Here is a 23693-nt window from a genome sequence, read left to right as displayed (position 1 = left end):
AGGGACCGGCTCACCAATCTTGCCAATGAAAACATGAATTCCGCCGAAGGGGACCCGGTACCCGTACTCAATTGAGCCGGCGTCGGGGGCCCAGTTTGCATCGTCGATGTAGAGCTTGCCGCGACGACTCTTGGTCATCCGGCCCACAGCGTATCCCTTGAGCCCTTCGAAGCTGCCCTTCAAGAACTCAAATCCACCGTGCGCTGGCCCCACGGTGGGCGCCAACTGTCGTGGAATTGTCACAGCAGATGTCCTCGAGCTAGGACTTAGTCGTGGAGCCATCGCAGCTAGGAGGCTTGAAGGGGTTAATGCGGGACAAGGAACACGAGGGTTTATACTGGTTCGGCCCCTTACGGTGAAGGTAAAAGCCTACGTCTAGTTTGAGGTGGTATTGATTAGGGTTACGATCACCAGGGAGCTAAACCGCTATGCCTGGCTTTCGATGAGATTGTTCCTGTCTCTAAACCGCTGTCGGGTCGTCCCTTTATATAGGGAGGCTGACGCCCAGCAGCTCTCAGAGTCCCGGCCGTCTCATAAGAGTGTCCGGCTCGGACTCTCAACTATCCTTGCCTTACACTACAAGTTCTAGCGTAATAATGATTGCAACTACGGGCTTTAAGCCATATCCGGGTCTTGAGCCCATCTTTGGCCCATCGTCTTCAGGCTTGGCGCCGGGCTTCTGGCAATGACCATATGAGTAACCCGGCCCCTCCTGGCGGGTGACTCTAAGGTCTATATTCTCAACACCATCCTTTTCCTATAAGCTTAAATAGTCTTGATCTCGCGGGTGTGAGATTGATGAGTCCCCGTGACTCACAGATTCTACCAAAACAGTTGCAGGTACCGACGATGCCAGTGCAGATGATGGGGTCGATCTCAAGTGGGAGTTCGATGAGGAACGGGGTCGTTACTATGTGTCTTTTCCTGATGATCAGTAGTGGAGCCCAGTTGGGACGATCGGGGATCTAGCATTTGGGGTTGTCTTATTTTCATCTGGATTTTGACCGTAGTCGGTCTATATGTTTGTATTTTGGATGATGTATGAATTGTTGGGAATCGTAGCATAATTTTATAATTTTCCTACGCTCACCAAGATGCATCTATGGAGTATACTAGCAACGAGGGGAAAGGAGTGCATCTACATACCCTTGTAGATCGCGAGCGGAAGCGTTCCAATGAACGTGGATGACGGAGTCGTACTCGCCGTGATCCAAATCACCGATGACCGAGTGCCGAACGGACGGCACCTCCGCGTTCAACACACGTACGGTGCAGCGACGTCTCCTCCTTCTTGATCCAGCAAGGGGGAAGGAGAGGTTGATGGAGATCCAGCAGCACGACGGCGTGGTGGTGGATGTAGCGGGATGCCGGCAGGGCTTCGCCGAGCTTCTACGAGAGAGAGAGGTGTAGCAGGGGAGGAGGGAGGCGCCCAAGGCTGAGATGTTGCTGCCCTCCCTCCCCCCTTTATATAGGCCCCCTGGGAGGGGGGGCGCCGGCCAAACCCCATCTAGGGTGGGGCGGCGGCCAAGGGGTTGCCTTGCCCCCCAAGGCAAGTAGGAAGCCCCCCACCCTAGGGTTTGCAACCCTAGGCGCATGGGGGGAGGCCCATGGGGGGGCGCCCAGCCCACTAGGGGCTGGTTCCCTTCCCACTACAGCCCACGGGGCCCTCCGGGATAGGTGGCCCCACCCGGTGGACCCCCGGGACCCTTCTGGTGGTCCCGGTACAATACCGGTAACCCCCGAAACTTTCCCGGTGGCCGAAACTTGACTTCCTATATATAATTCTTCACCTCCGGACCATTCCAGAACCTCTCGTGACGTCCGGGATCTCATCCGGGACTCCGAACAACTTTCGGGTTTCCGCATACACATATCTCTACAACCCTAGCGTCACCGAACCTTAAGTGTGTAGACCCTACGGGTTCGGGAGACATGCGGACATGACCGAGACGCCTCTCCAGTCAATAACCAACAGCGGGATCTGGATACCCATGTTGGCTCCCACATGTTCCACGATGATCTCATCGGATGAACCACGGTGTCGAGGATTCAATCAATCCCGTATGCAATTCCCTTTGTTAATCGGTATGTTACTTGCCCGAGATTCGATCGTCGGTATCCCAATACCTTGTTCAATCTCGTTACCGGCAAGTCTCTTTACTCGTACTGCAATGCATGATCCCGTGACTAACGCCTTAGTCACATTGAGATCATTATGATGATGCATTACCGAGTGGGCCCAGAGATACCTCTCCGTCACACGGAGTGACAAATCCCAGTCTCGATCCGTGCCAACCCAACAGACACTTTCGGAGATGCCCGTAGTGCACCTTTATAGTCACCCAATTACGTTGTGACGTTTGGCACACCCAAAGCACTCCTACGGTATCCGGGAGTTGCACGATCTCATGGTCTAAGGAAAAGATACTTGACATTGGAAAAGCTCTAGCAAACGAAACTACACGATCTTTTATGCTATGCTTAAGATTGGGTCTTGTCCATCACATCATTCTCCTAATGATGTGATCCCGTTATCAATGACATCCAATGTCCATAGTCAGGAAACCATGACTATTTGTTGATCAACGAGCTAGTCCACTAGAGGCTTACTAGGGACACGTTGTGGTCTATGTATTCACACATGTATTACGATTTCCGGACAATACAATTATAGCATGAACAATAGACAATTACCATGAACAAAGAAATATAATAATAACCATTTATTATTGCCTCTAGGGCATATTTCCAACAGTCTCCCACTTGCACTAGAGTCAATAATATAGTTACATTGTGATGAATCGAACTCCCATTGCGTCCCGGTGTTGATCATGTTTTGCTCTAGGGAGAGGTTTAGTCAACGGATCTGCTACATTCAGGTCCGTATGTACTTTACAAATATCTATGTCTCCATTTTGAACACTTTCACGAATGGAGTTGAAGCGACGCTTGATATGCCTGGTCTTCCTGTGAAACCTGGGCTCCTTCGCAAGGGCAATAGCTCCAGTGTTGTCACAGAAGAGAGTCATCGGGCCCGACGCATTGGGAATCACCCCTAGGTCGGTAATGAACTCCTTCATCCAGACTGCTTCCTGTGCTGCCTCCGAGGCTGCCATGTACTCCGCTTCACATGTAGATCCCGCCACGACGCTTTGCTTGCAAATGCACCAGCTTACTGCTCCTCCATTCAAAATATACACGTATCCGGTTTGTGACTTCGAGTCATCCAGATCTGTGTCGAAGCTAGCGTCGACGTAACCCTCTACGACGAGCTCTTCGTCACCTCCATAAACGAGAAACATATCCTTAGTACTCTTCAGGTACTTCAGGATATTCTTGACCGCTGTCCAGTGTTCCATGCCGGGATTACTTTGGTACCTTCCTACCAAACTTACGGCAAGGTTTACATCGGGTCTGGTACACAGCATGGCATACATAATAGACCCTATGGCCGAGGCATAGGGGATGACACTCATCTTTTCTCTATCTTCTGCCGTGGTCGGGCATTGAGCCGTGCTCAATTGCACACCTTGCAATACAGGCAAGAACCCCTTCTTGGACTGATCCATATTGAACTTCTTCAATATCTTGTCAAGGTATGTACTCTGTGAAAGACCAATGAGGCGTCTTGATCTATCTCTATAGATCTTGATGCCTAATATATAAGCAGCTTCTCCAAGGTCCTTCATTGAAAAACACTTATTCAAATAGGCATTTATACTCTCCAAGAATTCTATATCATTTCCCATCAATAATATGTCATCCACATATAATATGAGAAATGCTACAGAGCTCCCACTCACTTTCTTGTAAACACAGGCTTCTCCATAAGTCTGTGTAAACCCAAACGCTTTGATCATCTCATCAAAGCGAATGTTCCAACTCCGAGATGCTTGCACCAGCCCATAGATTGAGCGCTGGAGCTTGCATACTTTGTTGGCATTCTTAGGATCGACAAAACCTTCCGGCTGCATCATATACAAATCTTCCTTAAGGAAGCCATTAAGGAATGCCGTTTTGACGTCCATCTGCCATATCTCATAATCATAGTATGCGGCAATTGCTAACATGATTCGGACGGACTTCAGCTTCGCTACGGGTGAGAAAGTCTCATCGTAGTCAACCCCTTGAACTTGTCGATAACCCTTAGCGACAAGTCGAGCCTTATAGATGGTCACATTACCATCCGCGTCTGTCTTCTTCTTAAAGATCCATTTGTTTTCTATGGCTCGCCGATCATTGGGCAAGTCAGTCAAAGTCCATACTCCGTTTTCATACATGGATCCTATCTCGGATTTCATGACTTCTAGCCATTTGTCGGAATCCGGGCCCGCCATCGCTTCTTCATAGTTCGAAGGTTCACCGTTGTCTAACAACATGATCTCCAGGACAGGGTTGCCGTACCACTCTGGTGCGGAACGTGTCCTTGTGGACCTACGAAGTTCAGTGGCAACTTGATCCGAAGCTTCATGATCATCATCATTAACTTCCTCCCCAGTCGGTGTAGGCACCACAGGAACATCTTCCCGCGCTGCGCTACTTTTCGGTTCGGAAGGGGTGACTATCACCTCATCAAGTTCCACTTTCCTCCCACTAAATTCTTTCGAGAGAAACTCCTTCTCCAGAAAGGACCCGTTCTTGGCAACGAAGATCTTGCCTTCGGATCTGAGGTAGAAGGTATACCCAATGGTTTCCTTAGGGTATCCTATGAAGACGCGTTTCTCCGACTTGGGTTCGAGCTTTTCAGGTTGAAGTTTCTTGACATAAGCATCGCATCCTCAAACTTTTAGAAACGACAGCTTAGGTTTCTTCCCAAACCATAATTCATACGGTGTCGTCTCAACGGATTTTGACGGAGCCCTATTTAAAGTGAATGCGGCAGTCTCTAAAGCATAGCCCCAAAATGAGAGCGGTAAATCGGTAAGAGACATCATAGATCGCACCATATCCAATAGAGTGCGATTACGACGTTCGGACGCACCGTTTCTCTGAGGTGTTCCAGACGGCGTGAGTTGTGAAACTATTCCACATTTCCTTAAGTGTGTACCAAACTCGTGACTTAAATATTCTCCACCACGATCTGATCGTAAGAATTTTATTTTCCTGTCACGTTGATTCTCAACTTCACTCTGAAATTCCTTGAACTTTTCAAAGGTTTCAGACTTGTGTTTCATTAGGTAGACATACCCATATCTACTTAAGTCATCAGTGAGAGTGAGAACATAACGATATCCTCCGCGAGCCTCAACACTCATTGGACCGCACACATCGGTATGTATGATTTCCAATAAGTTGGTTGCTCGCTCCATTGTTCCGGAGAACGGAGTCTTGGTCATCTTACCCATGAGGCATGGTTCGCACGTGTCAAATGATTCGTAATCAAGAGACTCCAAAAGTCCATCTGCATGGAGCTTCTTCATGCGCTTGACACCAATGTGACCAAGGCGGCAGTGCCACAGATATGTGGGACTATCGTTATCAACTTTACATCTTTTGGTATTCACACTATGAACATGTGTAACATCACGTTCGAGATTCATCAAGAATAAACCATTGACCAGCGGGGCATGACCATAAAACATATCTCTCAAATAAATAGAACAACCATTATTCTCGGATTTAAATGGGTAGCCATCTCGAATTAAACAAGATCCAGATACAATGTTCATGCTCAAAGCTGGCACTAAATAACAATTATTGAGGTTTAAAACTAATCCCGTGGGTAGATGCAGAGGTAGCGTGCCGACGGCGATCACATCGACCTTGGAACCATTCCCGACGTGCATCGTCACCTCGTCCTTCGCCAGTCTCCGTTTATTCCGTAGTTCCTGTTTTGAGTTACAAATATGAGCAACCGAACCGGTATCAAATACCCAGGAGCTACTATGAGTACTGGTAAGGTACACATCAATTACATGTATATCACATATACCTTTGGTGTTGCCGGCCTTCTTTTCCGCTAAGTATTTGGGGCAGTTCCGCTTCCAGTGACCACTTCCCTTGCAATAAAATCACTCAGTTTCAGGCTTGGGTCCATTCTTTGACTTCTTCCCAGTAACTGGTTTACCGGGCGCGGCAACTCCCTTGCCGTCCTTCTTGAAATTCTTCTTACCCTTGACCTTCTTGAACTTAGTGGTTTTATTAACCATCAACACTTGATGTTCTTTTCTGATTTCCACCTCCGCTGATTTCAGCATCGAATATACCTCAGGAATGGTCTTTTCCATCCCCTGCATATTGTAGTTCATCACAAAGCTCTTGAAGCTTGGTGGAAGCGACTGAAGGATTCTGTCAATGACCGCGTCATCCGGGAGATTAACTCCCAGCTGAGTCAAGCGGTTGTGCAACCCAGACATTCTGAGTATGTGCTCACTTACAGAACTATTTTCCTCCATTTTACAGCTGAAGAACTTGTCGGAGACTTCATATCTCTCGACCCGGGCATGAGCTTGGAAAACCAATTTCAGCTCCTCGAACATCTCATATGCTCAATGTTTCTCAAAACGCTTTTGGAGACCCGGTTCTAAGCTGTAAAGCATGCTGCACTGAACGAGGGAGTAATCATCAGCACGCTGCTGCCAAGCGTTCATAACGTCTTGGTTTTCTGGGATTGGTGCTTCACCTAGCGGTGCTTCTAAGACATAATCTTTCTTGGCTACTATGAGGATGGTCCTCAGGTTCCGGACCCAGTCCGTATAGTTGCTGCCATCATCTTTCAGCTTGGTTTTCTCTAGGAACGCGTTGAAATTGAGGACAACGTTGGCCATTTGATCTACAAGACATAGTGTAAAGATTTTAGACTGAGTTCATGATAATTAAGTTCATATAATAAAATTATTTAATGAACTCCCACTCAGATAGACATCCCTCTAGTCATCTAAGTGAAACATGATCCGAGTTAACTAGGCCGTGTCCGATCATCACGTGAGACGGACTAGTCAAGATCGGTGAACATCTCCATGTTGATCGTATCTTCTATACGACTCATGCTCGACCTTTCGGTCCTCCGTGTTCCGAGGCCATGTCTGTACATGCTAGGCTCGTCAAGTCAATCTAAGTGTATTGCGTGTGTTCCGAGGCCATGTCTGTACATGCTAGGCTCGTCAAGTCAATCTAAGTGTATTGCGTGTGTTCCGTGGCCATGTCTGTACATGCTAGGCTCGTCAACACCCGTTGTATTCGAACATTAGAATCTATCACACCCGATCATCACGTGGTGCTTCGAAACAACGAACCTTCGCAACGGTGCACAGTTAGGGGGAACACTTTTCTTGAAATTATCATAAGGGATCATCTTACTTACTACCGTCGTTCTAAGCAAATAAGATGCAAAAACATGATAAACATCACATGCAATCAAATAGTGACATGATATCGCCAATATCATTATGCTCCTTTGATCTCCATCTTCGGGGCACCATGATCATCTTCGTCACCGGCATGACACCATGATCTCCATCATCATGATCTCCATCATTGTGTCTTCATGAAGTCGTCACGCCAACGATTACTTCTACTTCTATGGCTAACGCGTTTAGCAACAAAGTAAAGTAATTTACATGGCGTTATTCAATGACACGCAGGTCATACAAAATAATAAAGACAACTCCTATGGTTCCTGCCGGTTGTCATACTCATCGACATGCAAGTCGTGATTCCTATTACAAGAATATGATCAATCTCATACATCACATATATCATTCATCACATCTTCTGGCCATATCACATCACATAGCACTTGCTGCAAAAACACGTTAGACGTCCTCTAATTGTTGTTGCAAGTTTTTACGTGGTTTGTAGGTTTCTAGCAAGAACGTTTCTTACCTACGTATGACCACAACGTGATTTGCCAATTTCTATTTACCCTTCATAAGGACCCTTTTCATCGAATCCGTTCCGACTAAAGTAGGAGAGACAGACACCAGCTAGCCACCTTATGCAACTAGTGCATGTCAATCGGTGGAACCTGTCTCACGTAAGCGTACGTGTAAGGTCGGTCCGGGCCGCTTCATCCTACAATACCGCCGAAACAAGAAAAGACTAGTAGCGGCAAGAAGAATTGGCAACATCAACGCCCACAACTGCTTTGTGTTCTACTCGTGCATAGTAACTACGCATAGGCCTGGCTCATGATGCCACTGTTGGAAATCGTAGCATAATTTTATAATTTTCCTACGCTCACCAAGATGCATCTATGGAGTATACTAGCAACGAGGGGAAAGGAGTGCATCTACATACCCTTGTAGATCGCGAGCGGAAGCGTTCCAATGAACGTGGATGACGGAGTCGTACTCGCCGTGATCCAAATCACCGATGACCGAGTGCCGAACGGACGGCACCTCCGCGTTCAACACACGTACGGTGCAGCGACGTCTCCTCCTTCTTGATCCAGCAAGGGGGAAGGAGAGGTTGATGGAGATCCAGCAGCACGACGGCGTGGTGGTGGATGTAGCGGGATGCCGGCAGGGCTTCGCCGAGCTTCTACGAGAGAGAGAGGTGTAGCAGGGGAGGAGGGAGGCGCCCAAGGCTGAGATGTTGCTGCCCTCCCTCCACCCCCTTTATATAGGCCCCCTGGGAGGGGGGGGCGCCGGCCAAACCCCATCTAGGGTGGGGCGGCGGCCAAGGGGTTGCCTTGCCCCCCAAGGCAAGTGGGAAGCCCCCCCACCCTAGGGTTTGCAACCCTAGGCGCATGGGGGGAGGCCCATGGGGGGGCGCCCAGCCCACTAGGGGCTGGTTCCCTTCCCACTTCAGCCCACGGGACCCTCCGGGATAGGTGGCCCCACCCGGTGGACCCCCGGGACCCTTCCGGTGGTCCCGGTACAATACCGGTAACCCCCGAAACTTTCCCGGTGGCCGAAACTTGACTTCCTATATATAATTCTTCACCTCCGGACCATTCCGGAACCTCTCGTGACGTTCGGGATCTCATTCGGGACTCCGAACAACTTTCGGGTTTCCGCATACACATATCTCTACAACCCTAGCATCACCGAACCTTAAGTGTGTAGACCCTACGGGTTCGGGAGACATGCAGACATGACCGAGACGCCTCTCCGGTCAATAACCAACAGCGGGATCTGGATACCCATGTTGGCTCCCACATGTTCCACGATGATCTCATCGGATGAACCACGGTGTCGAGGGTTCAATCAATCCCGTATGCAATTCCCTTTGTTAATCGGTATGTTACTTGCCCGAGATTCGATCGTCGGTATCCCAATACCTTGTTCAATCTTGTTACCGGCAAGTCTCTTTACTCGTACCGCAATGCATGATCCCGTGACTAACGCCTTAGTCACATTGAGCTCATTATGATGATGCATTACCGAGTGGGCCCAGAGATACCTCTCCGTCACACGGAGTGACAAATCCCAGTCTCGATCCGTGCCAACCCAACAGACACTTTCGGAGATGCCCGTAGTGCACCTTTATAGTCACCCAGTTACGTTGTGACGTTTGGCACACCCAAAGCACTCCTACGGTATCCGGGAGTTGCACGATCTCATGGTCTAAGGAAAAGATACTTGACATTGGAAAAGCTCTAGCAAACGAAACTACACGATCTTTTATGCTATGCTTAAGATTGGGTCTTGTCCATCACATCATTCTCCTAATGATGTGATCCCGTTATCAATGACATCCAATGTCCATAGTCAGGAAACCATGACTATCTGTTGATCAACGAGCTAGTCAACTAGAGGCTTACTAGGGACACGTTGTGGTCTATGTATTCACACATGTATTACGATTTCCGGACAATACAATTATAGCATGAACAATAGACAATTACCATGAACAAAGAAATATAATAATAACCATTTATTATTGCCTCTAGGGCATATTTCCAACATGAATAATATTTATGTATTGTGTGAAGTGGCGATTGTAAGCCAACTCTTTATCCCATTCTTGTTCATTACATGGGATTGTGTGAAGATGACCCTTCTTGCGACAAAACCACTATGCGGTTATGCCTCTAAGTCGTGCCTCGACACGTGGGAGATATAGCCGCATCGTGGGCGTGACAAAGCACTCGCTCACGACCTATGTGATCATGTCCAACCATCTGGCGGCACCTTCGACCGAGCTCCTCGACTTCGCTGGAATGTTCCCGAGATCTGTCATTGACGTGCACTACTACACACTGTTCGACAACAAGTTTAGTACTTTCACTGTGCAGCAGAACATTGATTACGTGAGGAACACCATTGCCAATGATCTCAGGACTCTCTCAAGGAGAATTGGCGCTCTCACATTTGTTGGTAAGTGTGTGATATTGTAAATCGGGTCCTGCTTGGAAGTTGGAGCATGCATGAAATTTTGGCCAGGGAAGGGGCTACCAATAGATGAAATTACCAATCATTGTGGTAGCCAAACACAATTTCTTTTACTACTTCACATGAAACTTTGAAGTATAGATGGGGCATGGCTCCCCCTCACCCAGCTGTAGCTCCGTCATTCTTTTCCGCAACTCATACTGTCATACATGAACTTAAGTGTTTCCAGTGAAAACCAAGTAGGTCTACAACATCTCATGCATCCCATGTTTTGTGCAGGTGAATGGGTGGCTGAGTGGAAGGTATCCGGTGCAACGAAGGAAGATTACCAGAGGTTCGGGAATGCACAAATGGATGTGTATCGGCAAGCCACCTTTGGACGGGCTTATTGGACCTACAAGAACGTTAACAACCACTGGAGTATGGAGTGGATGAGAAAGAATGGATATATCTCCTTAACAAATGCTTGAGGAAAATAAATCAGCAGTAGTGAATGAATAAACTAGCAACTACTTGGAAGATTTGGATGAGCTTTATGATGTAACCTTTTCTCGTAAAGTCAAGTTGATGATGTAATTTATTCTGGTAACACTCCTCAAATGACTTTTTTAATGTATCCTTTTTGGGTAAAGACGAGTTTATGATGTAATATTTTCTAGTAAAGATGAATTATGATGTATGATTTCATTATTTGGAATTAACAAAGTGGTGTGTATATGTTCGTTAGACAAGAAGAGAAGATTGTGCTATGACCCCTGAACTTGAGTCTGCAGCCTAAGGTAAGACTGTCGGTGACCGCTCGTTGTCCCGCCGAGTCGTAGGTGAAGTTGAGCGAACCATAGCGGAAGCTCTGGCCTTCAACGATGCCGCCAGAATGTAAATTGGATCCAATCCAGACCCGTCTCTGGCACACGCAACCCCTACCTGATGCGGCATAACAGTGTTATGTGTGGTGAACATGAAGATAGGTTTACTCGGGTTCAGATCTTCGGGTCGATGTAGTACCCTTCTTCCTGCTTGTTTGGAATTGGATTGGTTGTTCTAGCCTCGTATGAGAACTAGTCCTAGCTAACGAATCTGTGGTACGTCTATCGAAGTTTGCATGTCTTGTGCGGCAAGGTGAAGATGTGTACGTGGATTCTGAGTCATGGGCTTGGGCCACAATGTGGTTACTGGGCCTTTATTACCACACGTGACTATAGCCCAGTGGGATTGGAGGTGTGCTCCGGTTGATGATAGGAGAGGTGAGGTGACTAAATAGCAGGTGAAGTGAAGAGAATGGGGAGGTGGTTGACGCCATTCAAATAGATGATTAGAGCGCTGATTGTAATGTCGGCATCGTCAATGAGTTCACCTCCACTACCACTAGTGCCCCGCGCCACTCTTGTGCTTGTTGTGGTTTTTGTTTTTCATAGACTACTTGACACTATCCTTTAGCTTTGAAAAGACATGGGAATACTTTTTTCCTTTTCTTCGGTCATCTGTTTTAAATGTGGACGGCCTCAGTGACGACGGTGTACTTGTTGGTTTGGTCAAAGAGCTGGCGAGTGGTCCTAGGACATACTCGCCCTAACATGTGAGTCAGGAGTTCGTCCCAGACACATTTTTGAAAGGCAGAGATGACCTCGCCCTTTGTGATGTCCTTCGGGTGCTTCTTCTTCAGGGAGAAACGGTGGATGTAGTCTTAGTATGATTCACCCTCCTCTTGAACACAAAGGGCAAGATGCCACACATGCATTGTTGTCCGCTTGTAGGTCTCCAGGAAATTCTTGATGAATACTTATTGAAGATTATCCCAACTGTGGATGCTATGATCGTGCGGTGTACCGGGCTCCTATGGACTCGGCCGGCTATCCCTATTGTAGCCTCCAAGATCCATCAAAGTAAAGAAGAAGAAAAATCTTAATTGGGTATTGTCCGAATTCCACATAATTTCTTCATTATCTACATATGAGTCTCTTTCCGCATGGCTTCGGTTATGACGTTGTAGAAGAATGCAACTTTTTTTACGAAAAACACCATCGGTTTGTTTTATTTCACTATGAGTGTTTGGAATACATCATGTACAACGACCAAAAAGACAAGTTGCGTCAAGAAGACAACAGGGCATGTGTCAGAAAAGCAAGAAGCGGCGGAACTTCAACTTCCTCGGCTTCACTAGTGGCGGTATCACTAGTAGAAAAAGGGTCAAATGTGAGCCACATTAGTCCCGGTTTGAATTTGAGCCGGCACTAATGTGTCCATTAGTGCCGGTTCCAACGGCTAGGCGGGAGGAGATCTTTAGTACCGGTTCGGAACGAACCTTTAGTACCGGTTCATGCCACGAACCGGTACTAAAGAGGCCGAGGCCCGGCCAGCCCCTTTAGTACCGGTTTGTGGTATGAACCGGTAGTAAAGAGGTTGTGGCAGGCTGTTTTTAGTCCCACCTCGCTCCCCTAGCAGGATTTTTAACACCTTAAATATGTTACTTTTCAAACTATCACAAGCACTTGGTCTTCACTGAACTCTATGTGTAGAATTTGTGGTTGCAATATGAGTCTACACCGGTTTCTAAACCGTTGAGGACTCATGTTGACAATTCAGATTGTACACAAAAAGATCATTGATAATCAATGAATTTTTTATGTATATTTTTACATGTTTACGTCATCAATTTTCATCACGTTCTGACATCATTTGCTGTTTTTCAGTCATTTACCGATTTGTTTAGAGAGCTAAATGACCGTAAAATTGAAAATCACTACAAAATGAACTTTGAAAATGTTGAAACTTGGCATGGTATCATCATTTCACCCGCATAGCATGTGCAAAAGAGTAGAGAGGGTCACGGCAAAAACTGGACGCACTTCGTGTACAAACTGAACAATCTCTTTCGGAGTATCAGGGTTTCGGACGAGAACTCATCTGTTACACGGGCACTTCATTTTATTAAACTTATTTGAACTCCAGAAATTTTTTGTGTTCCATATGCACCATTCAAAGCGACGTCATCAATTTTCAACACCTTCTAACATCATTTGCTATTTTTCAGTCATTTACCGATTTGTTTAGAGAGTTAAATGACCGTGAAATTGAAAATCACTACAAAATGAACTCTGAAAATGTTGAAACTTGGCATGGTATCATCATTTCACCCGCATAGCATGTGCAAAAGAATAGAGAGGGTCACGGCAAAAACTGGACGCACTTCATGTACAAACTGGACAATCTCTTTCGGAGTATCAGGGTTTCGGACGAGAACTCATCTGTTACGCGGGCACTTTATATTTTTAAACTTATTTGAACTCCAGAATTTTTTTGCGTTCCTTATGCACCATTCAAAACGACGTCGTCAATTTTCAACACTTTCTAACATCATTTGCTATTTTTCAGTCATTTACCGATTTGTTTAGAGAGCTAAATGACTGTGAAATTGAAAATCACTACAAAACGAACTCTGAAAATGTTGAAACTTGGCATGGTATCATCATTTCACCCGTATAGCATGTGCAAAAATAAACTAAATACAGCAAAAAAAAACTACTCCCAAAATAAATAAAAGAAAATACTATATAAAAAATATATTTGCACACTACCCTGTGGGCCTGCTCGGCCTTGGGCGTGGACATGCAGGCCCATAAGGCCAGGCAGGCTCACAGGGCAGCGTGTAAAGTTAGGCCCAGAAGCCTACTTTAGAGTGAAGCTTGAAAGATCAGTCGCGGCTGGGTTTATAAACTAGTGTGGCTGCCCTTCGCTCGGCGAGGTGGGACTAAACACTGTGCACCGCGGGTGGCAGTGCACACCCTTTAGTACCGGTTGGTGGCTCCAACCGGTACTAATGGGGGGGGCCTTTGGTACCGGTTGGAGCCAAGAACCGGTACGAATGGGGGGGGGCCTTTGGTACCGTTTGTAAATCACTATACTGTACACCAAAACCGATTGGACCATATGGATCGTTCTCCTTCTGAACAGAGCGGCGGAAAAGAAAAACTGGCTGATGTAAAATATCTGTCGGGAAATAAAAACCGTATGTAAACTATCGTACTGTACAACAAAACTGACCGGACCGACGAACCAACATGTGGTTGGATGTGTCCTAAAATTAACATTGGTGCTCGCATTTTCTGAATTTATTTCAAGTTTTCAACAATGCTCGTTCAGTGGAAGGAGACGTCCCCGTCGAGCACGAGGTACCTATGGTGACTTTAGGAAATCTCAAGATGCTATGCCGGCTTAGTCTCTTGAAGGTGCTCATAGGGGTAGGGTGTGTATGAGTTTTTTTTATAGCAAAGATAGCTCGGCTTTTATTAATTTGTAAAGATGTTTACATGCCCAACCAAAGATGCTGCCTCTAGGAAAGAGAGACACCTGACCTAGCTAGCCCATAAACTTCAAAATTAGAGGCTCAAGGTTTAAACATTCTAGCAGTTTTGCAAAATCTTTTTGAGAACACTCCCGTAGTTTCCTCCAACTCTTTGGCGAATATGATTTTCACGAATTTTATAAATTTCCAAATTTTTATTTTTTTGTATAATTTTAAAAATGTTAGCTAATTGTAGTTGTGAATTAATAAAGCGAAAAATAACATTTTTAAATAAAATAAAAGTAAAAATAAAAAAGAACGATAACCAAAACCAGTACAAACAGAATATAAAAATACCTATCTTGGTAATGGTAACCTTCCCAAAACCTGGCTCTAGGTTCTTGAACATTCCTACAAATTGGTCGTCAGCTGTCACAAATGGGCCCATCCAAAGAAGCAGGCCAGTTGGGCCTTGGCCTAGCCTGAAGGATTTAGCAGCAGAGCGATAGGGAAATAAAGGAGGAGGGCGTGGAGCCGGGCAGGCCTCGACTTAGGGTTAGCTTCATCGGCGGCGGCGGCGGCTGCTGCTGGGACAGGGATCGTCATGGCTTGCGTCGAGGAGGATGACTTCTGCTTTGTGGAGCCTATCTTCTACGATGAGGCGAGGGATCTAGCCAGGCGAGCTCGGGCGTTGGAGAAGAAGGCGCGGCAGGAAGAGGAGAAGGCGCGGCAGGAAGAGGAGAAGGCGCGGAAGGCGGAGGAGAGACGGCGGCGAGGCCTAGATCACAAGCGGGTCATGGCATCCATCGTCGAGTACGACCCCAAGACGAAGCGCAAGGTCTGCACCCGCTACTCCTTCAACGACTTCTCCGTCTTCGACATCAACGAGGAGTGTAAGTTGCCCATCGAAACCTAGATCCCGATTCCGTTTTAAAGGCGTACATTTCCAATTGTGTGTTTACATTTCTTGGAAGTTGTTTACATGATTGCTAGCCCCACTGCTGGAATCTCCCTTACAGATAGTTATGTAGAACAATTGCACAATATTCAGTCCCATATTTCATAATTCGCGACAATTGCGCATTATATGTTGTTGATTACTGCTCATTTGTTGGCTCATTGTTTAAAATTAATACACCAACAAGAGTAGCATAGATTCCTGTCTAGACACAACAGAAAAGATTCGCGTCCTGTGCAACTCTTCTCTTTTTCCATACCCTTACTTGTTATGCTTGCTGACTCAAACCCTGATTAATTGTTAAAGTTAACAGAAAATGTTTCATTCTTACCATGTCTTGTTATTTATCTGTCTCGTGTTGTTTGCATCAACTATATATGCGGTTGTTGTTGAGTGATTTGATTTGTACTACTGTCTAAGTGAAATAAGAATAGTTTGCTGTGTTGAGTGAGACGCAAACATGGTCTGAAAAGTGAATTTCTCGCAGTATGAATGTGAATACGAAAACTGAATTGTATTGCATTTTTTGCTTTACATAATTCTTTTGTCCCTCACAATTAGCTGCTGCTGCTTTTGTTTTTTCCATCGCAGCGCCTATCCCTCCAATGCGATACACCAAGAGGTCTGTACATGGTTTGAAACTCCGAGACACTGCAAACATACTTACTGTCAAGATAGTATCCTCGGATAAAGGCTTCCCAATCAATGTGTATGGCACTATCATCGCTAGAGACAGCATCGACCACAAGTGCATGTACCTCTTTAACCGCACCAGGGACAATTGCCAACCTATCAAGTCAAGGGTACGTACGCCTTTGCTTCAAAATCACTGCTTATGTGCCTCTTGATTTTATTTATTCATGTACATATTCCGTTGGAGGCTTTATTGATATTTGGATTATCATAATCTAATCTTTTGAGCTATTGCTTTTCACAGGATGAAAATTTGATCTTAACTGGCCCAGGTCGAGGTCTGGTATTACTTGATTTCATATATCTGGAGATTGATCTTAAAATCAAGGTTGGCGAGGAGCCTCTAGGCGAGCAAATCAGCAAGGGTTTGCTTATGATTGATGGACGAGTTCTGCCTAGAGGCAAAAAGGCTTCTGTTGCACATCAAACTCTTGAGAGCTGGTTTAGTACTGTGGACGTGAGGTATGCAACTCTTCTTCATGCTGTCGAGGGTACGTTCGAGATCAAGTTACTTGAGGGACGTTTCTGTGGAAATATCACGGCTGGCATAAATGGCATTCAACCTAGGATTGTGATTTATAATAGCAAGGAAGACGGTGTGGTGTCTTGTGAAGGCCGTACAGATATCACACTCCGTCGGCGTGTCATGACCCTCCGTCTGGATGGTATGCTCACACTTGGCTTTGCAGTCCGTGGTCTTGGTGGTGCTGCTACTAGAAAACAGAAAGTTGAATTCACACCACAACACCGTGGTGAAGAGAAAAAGGAGTTCTCTTGTGGTACTGCCAAGCTTCAAGTGAAGGTCTTCTGGTCCATGCTGGACTATAGACGGTAATCCTGTGGTAACATCACAAACAAAGTTGTGGGTGTAATGAAGTGAGGGTTGTGTTATCATGCTTCAAATGATGTAATGGATCAAGTAATGTTTGTAGCGAACTAAGTTATATGTTTATATTGTCATGGAGTGGTATATTGAATTTGTTGTTTCTGCCTTTTGGCAGTACTGGATGGAAGCAGTTATGTTTGAAGTGTATTATGCTGAAAGTTGAACATTTCTATTTTCTGTCATCTATTACTCCCTCTGTTTTTTAGAGATTCCAATGCGGACTACATATGGAGCAAAATGAGTGAATTTACACTCCAAAAAATGTCTATATACATCAATTTGTAGCCCGTATTGAAATCTCTAAAAGGTCTTATATTTAGAAACGGAGGGAGTAGTATATCATTGGCTGGCATAAATTGGAAGATGTATATACATGGCATGGCTGAAGGACAACATTCATGTGGAACTTCTGAAGAAGGGCAAGTCAGATGTATCGTTGTTTTGATGACTATGCTATGGATTCTGACTGCAAGTGAATATTTGGATGTTTCATCATGGCTTATTCCACCTATTCTGTGTTATACGAACCAAGACTATGTTTGCATTTGTGCTCTCCAAGTGCGATGCTTTCACTTGTAATCTAGTACTCCCTCTGTCCCATAATATAAGAAAGTTTTTTACACTAGTGTAGTGTAAAAAACGTTCTTATATTATTGGACGGAGGGAGTAGATTTTAAGTCAGGATATTTTACTACTTTAAGCAGATGGATAATTCTATATTTTTGCTGAACTTTTCTGCTACTGGAGTACCTTTCTATACCTTGATGCCAAACAAAAGTAAAAAGGGAAAGAAAAAAGCTCTGCAGCATGTCCCTGGGGAGGTTGGCTTCTGCATCGTAAAGCATAAAAAATGCCGTGCTGTTGGTAGATCAGTTGGACATAGTCCTTAGATTCCACAAGATAGAGTCGAGATCCTCGACCCACTTCCCGTCAACATTCTTAGCGATTTGATCAACCTCGGGTTGATATTGCCGAGGAAGTCTTTTGGCTCGTTCAACCTGCCCATTGGTCCGCGGGTGATACATGGAAGCAAAGTCCATCTTGATGTTGCACTCTTCATAGTAACCTTGGACCGCTCCCGATGTGAAGTTCTTCCAGTTATCCATGATGATGCTATGGGGCATATGTCTTAACAATGAATCACATCGGACAGAAATTTAAATGACCGTCTCGGCAGCTTGACTGATGGCCAGCTTTGCTTCAATCCACTTGGTGAACTTGTCGACCATGACGAGGAGAGGTATTTATTACCGCCCTTGCCTTTGCACAAAGGTCCAACAATGTTCACCCCACAGACCACAAAAAGACATGTTATTGCAACTGTTTTAAGGGTTTTAGCCAGTAAGTGGTTGGCTTTAGCGAGAAGCTAGCATCCCAGGCATTTGTTGACGAGGTCCACTATGTCTGCCTTGTTGTAGGAGAATAGAAGCCTGCACGGTAGTCCTTGCTCACCAGGGTTCGAGGAGCCATGTGGTGCCCGCAAGTGCTAGCATGAATCTCATGCGGGAGTTGTCGGCTCTCCTTGGGAGATAAGCTATCAACTAAACCCTAGAAGCTATCCTAAATCAAAGTGTTATATACCAACTAAAACTATTAACTATGTCTAAATATTTGCTAATTCAGTTAACCATACTAAATCAAAGTGTTATATATAAACTACAAACTATCAACTAGAAACTATTAGAAAACTATGGCCCTTGGGTTTACCTTTATCATAACATAAAACCAAAAATACCTTGCTGGAATTTTATACTTTTTATTATAATTTTATTATTATCTATCTATCACTATGAGAATTAATCCTTACAAGTAACGAGTTCAAGGGGATTGACAACCCTCTTGCCCGTGTTGGGTGCAAGTATTTGCTTTTTTGTGTGTAGGCGCTGCTCATTGGAGTTTGCTTGGTGCTCCTATTGGTTCTCAATGAGGGAAATACTTATCTCTACTATACTGCTTCACCCCTCCTCTTCGGGAAAAAACTCAATGCAGTATACAAGTAACAGACTACGATGATGATGAGTTGTTATATCATTGGGATGGAACAAACACGTATTAGATTAAATTGGATGGATCCAACTGACCAAGTTGAATTAGTAGAACGATATGATGTTAGGATGATACACAAGTGTCGAATGAAGAAAATGCCTATCAAGTCCAATTTGCATTGGGGGCATATATAAGGACGTTGTTGCATCATCTGAAGTAAAATCACTCGAAGTGTTTGCAACTAAGGTGGTCAAGACTCCTCTCAACATGAAAGAGAGGAGCCTTGACCATCTTAGTTGCAAGCACTTCAACACTTGTATAACGGCGTGATGTTCCAACGTCATATCTTCCTACTAATTCAACTTGGTCACTTGGATCCATCCACTTTAATATAATCCGTGTTTCTTCCACAACCTCTTCATTGCTACTGTATAAATTTTGTATAGCGGTGTATAAATACAGTATAAATATAAAGAAATGAAATATGCACGAATAGTAGTAGCGCGGGGAAACAACCGGCGCTGTTGTTATTTAGCAATAGCACAGGTCCAACCCCACGCTACTGCTAGACACAAGTAGTAGTAGCGCAGGGTCAGACTCCCGCTACTACTAACAATTAGCTGTAGCGCCCTAGAAGTAGCGCCGGGCACCCACGCTACTGCTAGCCCTTAACCCCGTGCTACTACTAGGTTTTTCCCTAGTAGTGTGCGATGATCTCCAAACCCCCCTGGTCATACTAGTAGAAAAGGGGGCTTTGGTCCAGGCCGGGTCAGCCCATTAGTCCCGGTTCGGTCTAGAACCGGGACCCATGGGGGCATTGGACCCGGTTCGTGAGCCCACGGGGCCGGCTTTGGGGGGTTAATAATTTAGGTGTTTGTGTTAGCTAGCTAATTATAATAGAGAGAAGTGTCCTCTCTTATATCTCCGTGCTTGGTCGACGCTACGTACTATATATACGGATAGAGAGGACTAGACACGCTTGCTAGCTAGTAAGAAATTGAAGGAAACAGAAGATCGTCATGAACATATGCATACAGAGAGAAGTGATATCGACCACCTCTCCTTCTCTGAGAGATTGGTCGAACAACAAGTTCTCGTATATCTATCCGACGCTACTGGCTACATATATACAATATAAGTATCTCTTACAATATAATCTCCTAATTAAAAACGAACTGATCAGGGTCCACATGGTATTCTCCGTCTTTAGCGATCACGTGGTCAAGAAAGAATGCCGCCAATTCCTCTTGAATTCCTCGCATACGATCTGGTTCTAGGAGTTCATCCCGCATCCGAAATATCTAATTTGAAGAAGGGGTCAATACATATATATGAATAAATGAAACTGAACACAAATGATGGTAATAAAATAAAATTGTGAATATTATTATTTACGCACTTCATATTGTTTGGCAGTGTAGCCCCGCTCACAGGTCGTGTGGCGGATGGACTCGCAAATCTAGTATCCACAGTAATCATTCCCTTGTTCCTGCCACAACCACTTTACAAGGAAGAATAGAGGTCAATCAAACTGATAATTAGCAAGCATGCTAAATGGTATTGATGAAACTAGCGCTTGAATCACTAGGAGATGCGTGGAACATGCTACTATAGTACTTACTTTCGGGTATCTAAATTGCAGCTTCTTCGGCAGTCCCGGAGTTTTTGAGGTGAATTTTTTCCAAACCCTGCCAGACAAAGAAAACAATTACTTGATATCACGAAATGAACAAAGTTGCCGATATGGTGCGATAATGATCGGTTTAACTTACTTCTCTAGAATTTCAGTCAAGTCCGCATACTCCGTGGGATCTTTTCGTCTCGAGTCTAAGACGGTTACTTGTCCCTGCTCAAGCTTAATCTCTAGGAGAATATAGTGGTACCTGCGCAAGCATGCATAACTCATCAATTACATTACTATAACCTCGACTAATAAGGGATATGCACAAGACAGTAACACTCACTTGACTTCGTAAGGAAAGAGTATTATAGCTTTGTTTTGATTTAATACAAACGATTGTAGCAGCTTGGCCTCGGTATCTTTGGCATGAGATTCAACCATATATTTATCTATGAGATTTGTGTTAATGAAGCCAATATCACCGACTTGTTTTTTCTTCAATTCGGCGATCTTCAATCTGCATAATATAGTGAGGATAAATAAAAATACATGCAATGAAAGAGCTGACCTATATATAAAGACTTAATTAATGACAGAAGTAGTACTACTTACAGGCAGTAACAAGTGACCATTAATTTATCGAGGGCCTTTAGATTGAAAAACGCGAAGAACTCCTCAAATGGAACATTCAACAGTTCAATTTCAACGAGGCCATGCTCCTCTCTAACTCTCAGCGTCAAAATATCCCTCCCCTCAGACTCTCAGCAGGTTTTCATGTACCAATCATGGAATCTCTGCGTCATCGTCGTTAGAGATCTTTCATCTTTGACGAGAGACTTCCCGTACACGTATCTGTGTTCGTCCACCTCCAAGAAATCATAATATACATCGTCGGGCAGGTAATCTCCAGGATTGTTATAACCGGCCACCATCCCGCCTGGAACATTAGCGACGATATCGCTAGACACCTGGAGCGGGGGGAGCGATTGGTTCGCTTGTTCGCCGAGCTGGGCAATTTTTTTCCCAGCTCGTCGTTCTGCTAACCTTTGATCACTGACAGTACTTCCCGACCGCTCCGCTTGGACAAATGACTTTTCAAGGATGCGCTCATAGTTGCCTTTCGGCGGAGACTTTGGTGGTTTCCTCAGGGCAGCCAGAGTACGCTTCACTTTCACCGGATCTATCTTCTCCTGTGGAGGTGGATGTTTCTGCCCTTCAAAGAAGTCCTTCACTTCGGTCCGCACGATCTTCACGTTTTCCTCCTCGGTCATCTCGTACGGTAACTTCTCTAGAGGCTTGAGAGACGATGGACCGTATTTGTATTGCCTCCCGCCTCTGGCTGTACTGCTGGACGCCGGAGCAGACGGAGCGGCTGCGGCTGTCTTCTTTCGTGCTTGCTTACGAGGCGGAGGAGAAGGACTACGACGCGCCGGAGCAGCCGGGGCGGCGGCGGATCTCTTCTGCCCTTGCTGGCGAGGCGGAGAAGGAGGAGACTGCTGGCTGCTCGGGCGCGCCGGCGCAGGCGGAGAAGGAGGCGGAGTGCCGCCACGCGCCGGAGAAGGAGGCTGAGTGCCCTAATCGTCACTCGCCGGAGGAGGAGGCGGTGGAGGAGGCGGAGTGCCCTTACTCGCCGGAGGAGGAGGAGGAGGCGGAGGCGTCCAGTTCGGAATGTTGATGAACTCCTTCCGCCATAGGCATGGAGTCTTCAGAGCAGAACCCAGCCGAGTCTCCCCTTCACCGGTAGGGTGGTCAAGCTGGAGGTCCTCAAATCCCTCCGTTATTTCGTCCACTGTCACCCTAGCATATCCTTCTGGAATCGGACGACAGTGAAAAGTTGCGCCGGGTTCAGAAGGTCGAACTTGGCCGACAGCCACCTTGACTTTTAAGTTCTGGCATTGCGTCATAAGGTGGCAATTTTGAGACTCCGTGATAAAATCCACGGGGTAGCTAGCAGGAGCCGTCAAGACATGCTCCGACTGAAGCAGCTCGGTGGAAGCCACGCTGCTTCTCCGCTGAGATGGCGGGGTAGCTTCGGGGGAAGCTTTGGCAGTTCGTTTGCTGCGACGATTTGCTTCGGCTTCTCGTTCCTCTAGCCCTTGTACCCTTTCATGCAGCGCCTGCAGTTCGGAAAGCTGCACTTTCTTCCTCCTCTCCGGGCATTTGTAACCGCCTGCGTCCGGAAAACCAACCTTCCACAGAACGGAGCCTGGCGTGCCTCGTGTCCGTCCAGGGTGCTCAGGATTCCCGAGGGCCATTGTGAGCTCGTCCTTCTCTCTGTCTGGAACGAGCGTCCCTTGCTGCGCTGCATCGATATAGTGCTGAAGCCTCTTGACTGGTATTTTCATTTGCTCGTCCGTCCAACGGCACTTCCCTGTTACAGGGTCCAGGGTTCCGCCAGCCCCGAAGAACCAAGTCCGGCAACGGTCTGGCCAGTTCATTGTCTCTGGTTCGATCCCTTTATCAAGCAGATCATTCTCAGCCTTGGCCCACTTAGGTCGGGCTCTGAGGTAGCCACCTGACCCCGTGCGATGGTGAAGCTTCTTCTTCGCAGCATTTTGCTTGTTTGTCGCCGCCATCTTCTTACTCTTTTCCGATGTCTTGTGGGCCACAAATGCGGGCCAGTGATCTCTGATCTTCTCATATTTGCCGATGAATTCTGGTGTCTCTCCTTTGTCGACAATCTTTTTCAGCTCTTTCCTCCACCTCCTGAATAGGTCTGCCATCTTCTAAGAGCAAAAGACTTGATTAATTGCTCTTTAACTGGCTTCTCCGGATCCTCCTCTGGCGGTAGGGTGAAATTTGCCTTCACCTCAGTCCAAAGATCATCTTTCTGCATATCATTGACATAAGACACCTCAGGGTCTTCTTTCTTAGGCTTATACCATTGGTGGATGTTGATCAGGATCTTGTCCCTAACAAGAACGCCGCACTGAGAAGCAAATGTGTTCTTTGTCCGGATGGGTTCAATCGGTTCGCCGTCGCGCGCGATT

At 45.9% G+C, this 23693-nt stretch overlaps 1 protein-coding gene and 1 pseudogene across 1 annotated transcript; both read left to right on the top strand.

Moving 5' to 3' along the window:
• The window catches only part of LOC123162756 (uncharacterized), a 100396-nt pseudogene extending 89649 nt beyond the window's left edge, over positions 1 to 10747 (top strand).
• A 4381-nt stretch (positions 10748 to 15128) lies between these two features.
• On the top strand, positions 15129 to 17187 carry LOC123179891 (uncharacterized). The gene is made up of 3 exons (XM_044591795.1): positions 15129 to 15452; positions 16109 to 16320; positions 16455 to 17187. Exons 1-3 carry the CDS (start codon positions 15164 to 15166, stop codon positions 17043 to 17045), a joined length of 1092 nt encoding a protein of 363 aa, XP_044447730.1. The 5' UTR covers positions 15129 to 15163; the 3' UTR covers positions 17046 to 17187.
• Positions 17188 to 23693: the final 6506 nt, after the last annotated feature.

Source organism: Triticum aestivum, chromosome 1D, assembly GCF_018294505.1.
Source record: "Triticum aestivum cultivar Chinese Spring chromosome 1D, IWGSC CS RefSeq v2.1, whole genome shotgun sequence".
In the NCBI taxonomy this organism is placed as follows: domain Eukaryota; kingdom Viridiplantae; phylum Streptophyta; class Magnoliopsida; order Poales; family Poaceae; genus Triticum; species Triticum aestivum.
This window is presented reverse-complemented; position numbering and strand designations above follow the sequence as displayed.